This window comes from Mandrillus leucophaeus, unplaced genomic scaffold (genome assembly GCF_000951045.1).
Source record: "Mandrillus leucophaeus isolate KB7577 unplaced genomic scaffold, Mleu.le_1.0 Scaffold378, whole genome shotgun sequence".
NCBI lineage: Eukaryota > Metazoa > Chordata > Mammalia > Primates > Cercopithecidae > Mandrillus > Mandrillus leucophaeus.
In genome coordinates this window covers 1,774,659-1,784,253 of record NW_012104009.1, presented here as the reverse complement: position 1 = coordinate 1,784,253, position 9,595 = coordinate 1,774,659, and the positions used below count along the sequence as shown (strand labels likewise).

Genomic DNA, 9,595 nt, shown 5'->3' with positions numbered 1-9,595 from the left:
TTAGTCTTGGGAGGGTGTATGTGTCCTGGAATTTATCCATTTCTTCTAGATTTTGTAGTTTATTTGCGTAGAGTTGTTTATAGTATTCTCTGATAATAGTTTGTATTTCTGTGGGATCGGTGGTGATATCCCCTTTATCATTTTTTATTGCATCTATTTGATTCTTCTCTCTTTTCTTCTTTATTAGTCTTGCTAGTGGTCTATCAATTTTGTTGATCTTTTCAAAACACCAGCTCTTGGATTCATTGATTTTTTTAAGGGCTTTTTGTATCTGTCTCCTTCAGTTCTGCTCTGATCTTAGTTATTTCTGGCCTTCTGCTAGCTTTTGAATGTGTTTTCTCTTGCTTCTCTAGTTCTTTTAATTGTGATGTTAGGGTATCAATTTTAGATCTTTCCTGCTTTCTCTTGTGGGATTTAGTGCTATAAATTTCCCTCTACGCACTGCTTTAAATGTGTCCCCGAGATTCTGGTACATGTGTCTTTATTCTCATTGTTTTCAAAGAACATCTTTATTTCTGTCTTCATTTCGTTATGTACCCAGTTGTCATTCAGGAGCAAGTTGTTCAGTTTCCATGTAGTTGAGCAGTTTTGAGTGAGTTTCTTAATCCTGAGTTCTAGTTTGATTGCACTGTGGTCTGAGAGACAGTTTGTTATAATTTGTGTTCTTTTACATTTGCTGAGGAGCGCTTTACTTTCAACTATGTGGTCAATTTTGAAATAAGTGCGATGTGATGCTGAAAAGAATGTATATTCTGTTGATTTGAGGTGGAGAGTTCTGTAGATGTCTATTAGGTCTGCTTGGTGCAGGGCTGAGTTCAAGTCCTGGGATATCCTTCTTAACCTTCTGTCTCGTTGATCTGTCTAATGTTGACAATGGGGTGTTAAAGTCTCCCATTATTATTGTGTGGGAGTATAAGTCTTTTTAGGTCTCTCAGGACTTGCTTTATGAATCTGGGTGCTTCTATATTGGGTGCATATATATTTAGGATAGTTAGCTCTACTTGTTGAATTGTGTATAATGGACTTCTTTGTCTCTTTTGATCTTTGTTGGTTTAAAGTCTGTTTTATCAGAGACTAGGATTGCAACCTTTGCCTTTTTTTGCTTTCCATTTACTTGGTAGATCTTCCTCCATCCCTTTATTTTGAGCCTATGTGCGTCTTTGCACGTGAGATGGGTCTCCAGAATATAGCACACCAATGGGTTTTGATTTTTTTGTCCAATTTTCCAGTCTGTGTCTTTTAATTGGAGCATTTAGCCCATTTACATTTAAGTTTAATATTTTTAAGTGTGAATTTGATCCTGTCATTATGATGTTGGCTGGTTATTTTGCCCGTTAATTGATGCAGTTTTTTCATAACATCAGTGGTCTGTACAATTTGGTGTGTTTTTGCAGTGGTGGTACTGGTTGTTTCTTTACAGGTTTAGTGCTTACTTCAGGAGCTTTTGTAAGGCAGGTCTGGTGGTGACAAAGTCTCTCAGCATTTACTTGTCTAAAGGATTTTATTTCTCCTTCACTTACGAAGCTTAGTTTGGCTGGATATGAAATTCTGGGTTGAAAATTCTTTTCTTTAAGAATGTTGAATATTGGCCCCCACTCTTTTCTGGCTTTAGGGTTTCTGCCAAGAGATCCGCTGTTAGTCTGATGGGCTTCCCTTTGTGGGTAATACAACCTTTCTCTCTGGCTGCCCTTAACACTTTTTCCTTCATTTCAACCTTGGTGAATCTGACTATTACGTGTCTTGGAGTTGCTCTTCTCGAGAAATATCTTTGTGGCGTTCTCTGTATTTCCTGAATTTGAATGTTGGCCTGCTTCGCTAGGTTGGGGAAGTTCTCCTGGATATCTTGAAGAGTGTTTTCTAACTTGGTTCCTTTCTCCCCATTGCTTCCAGGTACACCAGTCAAACGTAGATTTGGTCTTTTCACATAGTCCCATATTTCTTGGAGGTTTTGTTCATTTCTTTTTACTCTTTTTTCTCTAACCTTGTCTTCTCGCTTTATTTCATTAATTTGATCTTCAATCACTGATACCCTTTCTTCCACTTGATAGAATTGGCTATTGAAGCTTGTGCATGCATCACAAAGTTCTCTTGCCATGGTTTTGAGCTCTATCAGGTCATTTAAGGACGTCTCTATACTGTTTATTCTAGTTAGCCAACTCGTCAAAGTCATTCTCCGTCCAGCTTTGTTCCATTGCTGGCAAGGAGATGTGATCCTTTGGAGGAGAAGAGACGCTCTAATTTTTGAATTTTCAGTTTTTCTGCTCTGGTTTCTCCCTATCTTTGTGGTTTTATCTACCTTTTGTCTTTGATGTTGTTGACCTACAGATGGGATTTTGGTGTAGATGAAATTTTTGTTGATGTTGATGCTATTCCTTTCTGTTTGTTAGTTTTCCTTCTAACAGGTCCCTCAGCTCTAGGTCTGTTGGAGTTTGCTGGAGGTCCACTCAAGACCCTGTTTGCCTGGGTATCACCAGTGGAGGCTGCAGAACAGCAAATGCTGCACAACAGCAAATATTGCTGCCTGATCCTTCCTCTGGAAGCTTTGTCCCAGAGGAGCAGCCGCCTATATGAACTGTCTGTTGGCCCCTACTGGGAGGTGTCTCCTAGTTAGGGTATACAGGGGTCAGGGACACACTTGAGGAGGCAGTCTGTCTATTCTCAGAGCTCAAATGCCATGCTGGGAGAACCACTGCTCTCTTCAGAGCTGTCAGACAGGGATGTTTAAGTCTGCAGAAGTTGTCTGCTGCCTTTTGTTCAGCTATGCTCTGCCCACAGAGTTGGAGTCTAGAGGCGTTAGGCCTTGTTGAGCTGTGGTGGGCTCCACCCCGTTCAAGCTTCCCAGCTTCTTTGTTTACCTACTCAAGCCTCAGCAATGGTGGTCTCCCCTCCCCCAGCCAGGCTGCCGCCTCACAGTTCGATCTCAGACTGCTGTGCTAGCAGTGAGCAAGGCTCCATTGGCATGGGACTCACTGAGCCATGCACGGGAGAGAATCTCCTTACCTGCCAGTTGTTAAGACCTTGGGGAAAGTGCAGCATTTGGGCAGCAGTGTCCCGTTTTTCCAGGTAGTCTGTCACGGCTTCCCTTGGCTAGGAAAGGGAAATCCCCCGACCCCTTGTGCTTCCCTGGTGAGGCAAGCATGGATCACGCTGGGAGCTGCTACTGGAGCTGTTCGTATTCGGCCATCTTGGAATGTCCCCCTCTTTCTTTTTCTTTCTTTCCTCTTTTTTGTGCTTTCTTTCTTTCATTTTTTCCTGGGAAGGGATATATTTTTAATCAGTGATTCAGTTTCTTAAAGTTCTTCAGATTTTTATTTTATTTGTTAGTGTGATAGTACAATATATTTAGATTACTTTTTTTCTTTTGAGAGATGGTCTTGCTATTGCCCAGGCTGCAGTGCAGTGGCATGATCTCTGCTCATTGCAACCTCCACCTCCCGGGTTCAAGTGATTCTCCTGCCTCAGCTTCCTGAGTAGCTGGGATTACAGGCGCATGCCACCATGCCTGGCTAATTTTTGTATTTTTGGTAGAGATGGGGTTTTGCCATGTTGGCCAGGCTGGTCTGGAACTCCTGACCTCAGGTTATCCACCTACCTCAGCCTCCCAAAGTGCTGGCATTACAGGCATTAGCCACCGCGCCTGGCCTAGATTGCTTTTTGAATACAAATTGCCCTCTTGACAAAGCTTTTCCTAGTATTAAAAAAAAGTTATGCTCTATCAGTTGAGATTCCCTTTTCATTCCTAATATTGTTTATTTGCTACTTCTCTGTTTGTCTCTGTAAGGTTAGCTGCCAGCATTCTTGGAGTTCAGTGGTTGGGGGAGGCAGAAGGAAGCCAAGATTTTTATTTTTCAGGATTTAGAATTTTATTTAGTCTCCATGTTTCAGTATAGTAACTCTGTCCTCAGCTCTGCCTCATCCCTGAGTTCTGAGATCCTTTGGTTCAGGTCTTGAGTGAACCTCTGTGAAGCCCAAACATCACTGCTTGTGTTAACACTTTTGTTTCATAGGTATGCAAAACTAAGAAGAATTCCCTTTTTTTTCCTTGAGAGCTCAGCTATGCATTTAAGAAAATATTTGTTATATTTTATACTACATTTCAAGATAGAAAGGTTTTTAGGTTATCTTAGGCTGAGGCGGGCAGATCAGGAGGTCAGGAGATCGAGACCATCCTGGCTAACATGGTGAAACCTCGTCTCTACTAAAAAACAAAAAATTAGCCAGGCGTGGTGGCGGATGCCTGTAGTCCCAGCTACCTGGGAGGCTGAGGCAGGAGAATGATGTAAACCCAGGAGGCAGAGCTTGCAGTAAGCTGAGATCACGCCACTGCACTCCAGCCTGGGCGACAGAGCGAGACTCCATCTCAAAAAGCAAAAAACAACAACAAAAAGAAAGGTTCTTACGTTATCTTGCCTGGCATGTTGCAGTAAACACCAGCCCCACTACTTTAAAAAAATATTCTAAATAGGAAGAGAAAATTTATCTGTCTTTCATTTCCGTTCCAGAATTAAACTATCAGTAGTTTCAAATGAATATTTATCATTTTTCCTGTGCCTTTGCAGAGGTGATACCCATATATGTATCTTTCTTAATTCCATAGACCTGCTATATATATTTGTAACTAATATGCCTTTTATCTTTTTCATTTATAAATATAGCATGGAGTTCTTTAGATAGTACACAGAGATCTACTTCATTCCTCCATCTTGTAATTAGCTCATCCTCAGCACTGCACCCATGGTCATTGTGCTAGGAATGGAGGGATGTTCAGGTACACTTGCTCTAAGTTACCTTGGCCTGGAAGTGACTAATATGAATCACTTCTACTGACAATTCAACAGAGGAGTCTGGGAAATACAGTGTACCACATGGATATTTGGTCTGCCAAGTGTCTGCCACACTTGAATTTATTCTGGAGAATTATGTTGCATACAACTACTTGACATAAATATGGTTTGGCATATATAATTAGATTCTAATACTAAGTTTTCGTAAGCATTTTACACCAGTAAACTTCATTGATTTTAAATAATTAGGTAGGGAATATTTAGAGAAAGTTCATTAGATAAAATGTGTTACATGTCATTTTTTAAACAAAAAATATTCTCTCTCTCTTTTCTTCTAGGAAAACTAGAATCTAGTTCTAGGATGTTAGAATTTTCTAGTATCTTTTAGAATTATTAATGGTTACAAATCAAGGAATTAAATGAGCAGCAATTAGACTTACACTGTGTTAAAGGATTTTTTTAAAAAAAGATAAAAGCAAAAATCACCTTATAGATATAAAATAAATATGTGTTAAAGATTTGCTTTAACGTATTGTTTAATGAGGGAACCAGATAGATGTTAAAACTTGTTCAAAAGAGAAGTTAAAGAAACACACATTTATCTGGAATAATGGAAGTTTGACGTGAATTTTCATATTGCCACTACATTTCCTCCTCTCAGCGTGCATGGAGGAAAAGTCAGAAGAACATCCTCTGGCCAGAATATATTTACATGTCTGTGGACAAGAGTTATTTTGCATTTACTATCAGCATCTATAACTTACAAAGTTATAAAATATTTCAAGGATAGTAAAAGGCTAGAATTAAATAACCAACAAGAGTGTACTCTAAATAATACATAGTTACTCATTGGAGACACACAGTAATATTTTTTGCTTGTTTCAAATTTACTTGCAATTGAAGCCATACCAGATGAATTATAATTCAACATAATATATTTTATTTGAGAAATGTGCAGGGCAGTTACAAAGCATTGTAAGAACCTAGCAATGTTATATTTCTCTGTTTCAGGTTTATGCTGCTGACTGTTTTGATGGTGTTCTTCTAGAGCTACGAAAATATTTGCCAAAATATTATGGCATCTGGTCACCTCCCACTGCACCAAACGGTAATCTTTTCATAAAAATTATCTTTCAGTTTTAATTTATGAGTGTACCTTCTTTAAAGGCCTTATATAAAATTAAACTTTAACATAGTATGTATTATAAAAACACAGAATATATATGTTTTGCTTTCTAATCTTTCTTTCACTAAATGAAACTTATTAATACTTTTGTTTTCATAATGATTTTTAAAGTGGCATGTACAAGTAAATGGCCAATCTCTTATAGTTGAATGGAAGCATATATACTTAATACTATCTTAATTTGCAGATGTTCTGTCCTAATTTGTTGTGTAGTTTCTTTTCCCATTTTGAGTAATTTTTACAAAATCAAGAAAAATATTGTCTCTGCGTGACTTCCTCCCTGTCTCTTATCCTATTCCTTCATCCCTCACCTCCAGGCTTTAAATTACAGTCTTTTGAAAAACAGTGGTAAGTTTCATAGGGAATAAAATGACCTAAATAAGGACACAGAATTTCTCTTTTTTAAGATTAACTAATACCTGAAGCAGTATTTGCCCCCAGAAGGCATTTGCCAAAGCAGACACAATTTAATTAAACAAGCAGCTTGACTGACCATTGACAAAGGTGAATTGAGGGGAAAGGGCTTCAAACTTCAGTGGGTTTAAAAATAGCCTATGGTCTTGTTAAAATGCAAATATAAAAGTCCAACTCCCAGACATTTTGTTTATACAGGTCTATATTGGAGTATTGTGATGCACCTGTTAAATAAAAGCCATGGGTGTTTCTGATGTGGATAATTCTTGATCCACACTTGGAGGACAGAAAGAGAAGGGGATTCCAGTGTGAGCCTGCCTAATCCTTTGGTCAATTCTTGTCTTCCTTTAACTTACTGACTTTGTGTGCCAGGATTCACTAATAGGGAACCCTGTTATCTGTGAGTATCCTCAGCTAGCTAATAGTAAATCCGTATCTCCCTTGAGTATTTATGATTCCTTTGTACTTTAATTGTATAAAGAAAAGAAAATGAGCTGAAGCTCTATTAACTATCTTTTTTCCTCCCTCCCTTAATTCCTTCCTTCTTTTTTGTGGGCTTACAGGTCTTTTTAGTCCTAAATATATCTATGTGTCTATGATTCAGGTCAACATTTTGCTTAAGTTACTTTACAAGTCATTATGATTGCCCTTTGGTCATCATTCCCTATATAATCTCTCACAAACTCATTTCATGCCTTCCTTTTTTTTCCCCCTTTGCTGTAAGTGGAAGTTTTCAGGAATGCTATAAATGAGATAAAGGAAAGGAGAAGGTACAGTATCTAGACTCCAATGAACTTTGCTACTGATTGCTGTTTAATTTAGAGTAAATCATTATTCCTCAGTAAAGTGACGCTGAAAAATTAATGAAGTTTGCTGAGGATGGTGTTTGATTAAAAATCTAGATAATTAAACGCTTAGTTTAAAAGATTGTTTGGAAAGAGTAGAATAACAGCAAACATAGCATAATTACTATGAATAGAGTATACAGAAAGAATTTGGATAAGAGAAGAAATATTTTAATTAAAGATAACATTTTTAGTTTAGGATTACTAGCATATAATTTAAATAATCAAGGGATTGCTAGTAATCAACCTTTTTGGTCTTCAGTACTGTATAATCTTGAAGTTCAGCTATGCTAATATAGAAGGAGCAGTAACTTTGAAGTAAAAATATTTGGCCTCTGTCTTGGTTATTTACAAATTTTGTGAACTTGGCTAACTCAGTAATCTTTTTAAGCTCCACCTTCTACAAATAGAAAGTAATACCACTGAGTTGTAAAGATGCATGTTATCTTATGTGAAAATATTTTATAAACTCTAATTCTCTCATTTGAAAATAAATGGAGATATTTATTTTCAAATATCTCCATTTTTGGAGATATTGTGCTACTAAGATGAGAGGATGAAGTGAGGAAGCTAAGTGAAGAGAGGAGAAAACATAAACTGAAGGGGAAAAAGGACAAGAAATAAAGTACATATGATAACACGGTGGTCCAGTAGTACCAACAGTTGCTTCAAGGGATTTTCTACTTCTTTCCTACTTTGTTAGCTCTGGAAGAAGTGGGGCAAAACTGTTGGACCATGCAGATTGTTTTCTTTTGATTTTACTGGCAACTTCATAGAATCATCTTTCTGTTTTTATCCTTTGGATTGCAAATGAAAGAAATAGAAGATGGCAACGTATGTACATGTTTAGCTTACAGGATCATGAAAACATATTTGCTTGAGTTTTAGTAGAATACTACAGTTTGCATTACTGTGTTTTACATAGTCTTAAATTAATGACATTATTTCCTGTTGCTTTTTGTTCTTGTTGTTGGGGTATCTTTTCTTATGTGTTCAGGGTAGAATTTTATAAAGCTGATACTGTTTTTAATAATCCAAAGTAGTAAAATGCTGAAAGCCAACTTGTTCAACAAACTATCATATAATAATTTGAACAATAAGAATGTTTTGACCAATGAGGTTTTTTCTTTTAATTTTGTTATGATAGTTTTATTGAGATATAATTTACATACCATAAAACTGATCCATTTAAAGTATACAACTCAGTGGTTTCTTGTGTATTCACAGAATTGTACAATCATCGCTATTATCTACTTTTAGCACGTGAGCAGTGGAATTTTATTTTATTTTATTTATTTATTATACTTTAAGTTCTAGGGTACACGTGCACAACATACAGGTTTGTTACATATGTATACATCTGCCGTGTTGGTGTGCTGCACCCATTAACTTGTCATTTACATTAGGTATATCTCCTAATGCTATCCCTCCCCACTCCCCTGACCCCACGACAGGCCCTGGTGTGTGATGTTTCCCCTTCCTGTGTCCAAGTGTTCTCATTGTTCAATTCCCACCTATGATTGAGAACATGTGGTGTTTGGTTTTTTGTCCTTGCGATAGTTTGCTGAGAATGATGGCTTCCAGCTTCATCCATGTCGCTACAAAGGACATGAAGTCATCCGTTTTTATGGCTGCATAGTATTCCATGGTGTATGTGTGCCACATTTTCTTAATCCAGTCTATCATAGATGGACATTTGGGTTGGTTCCAAGTCTTTGCTATTGTAAATAGTGCCACAATAAACATATGTGTGCATGTGTCTATAGCAGCATGATTTATAATCCTTTGGATATATACCTAGTAATGGGATTGCTAGGTCAAATGGTATTTCTAGTTCTAGATCCTTGAGGAATCGCCACACTGTCTTCCACAATGGTTGAACTAGTTTACAGTCCCAGCAACAGTGTAAAAGTGTTCCTATTTCTCCATATCCTCTCCAGCACCTGTTGCTTCCTGACTTTTTAATGATCACCATTCTAACTGGTGTGAGATGGTATCTTATTGTGGTTTTGATTTGCATTTCTCTGATGGCCAATGATGATGAACATTTTTTCATGTGTCTGTTGGCTGCATAAATGTCTTCTTTTGAGAAGTGTCTGTTCAAATCCTTTGCCCACTTTTTGGTGGGGTTGTTTGTTTTTTCTTGTAAATTTGTTTGAGTTCTTTGTAGATTCTGGATATTAGCCCTTTCTCAGATGGGTAGATTGCAAAAATTTTCTCCCATTCCGTAGGTTGCCTGTTCACTCTGATGGTAGTTTCTTTTGCCATGCAGAAGCTCTTTAGTTTAATTAGATCCCATTTGTCAATTTTGGCTTTTGTTGCCATTGGTTTTGGTGTTTTAGACATGAAGTCCTTGCCCATGCCTA

The 9,595-nt window shown here is 37.5% G+C and overlaps 1 protein-coding gene across 1 annotated transcript in view; it reads left to right on the top strand.

The window, feature by feature from the left end:
- Positions 1-9,595, top strand: part of IPMK (inositol polyphosphate multikinase) — a 59,643-nt gene that overhangs the window by 1,914 nt on the left and 48,134 nt on the right. Inside the window, exon 2 of the mRNA XM_011990341.1 lies at positions 5,796-5,892. Within this exon, the coding sequence (XP_011845731.1) occupies positions 5,796-5,892 (97 nt within the window). The remainder of the gene's footprint in view (positions 1-5,795; positions 5,893-9,595) is intronic.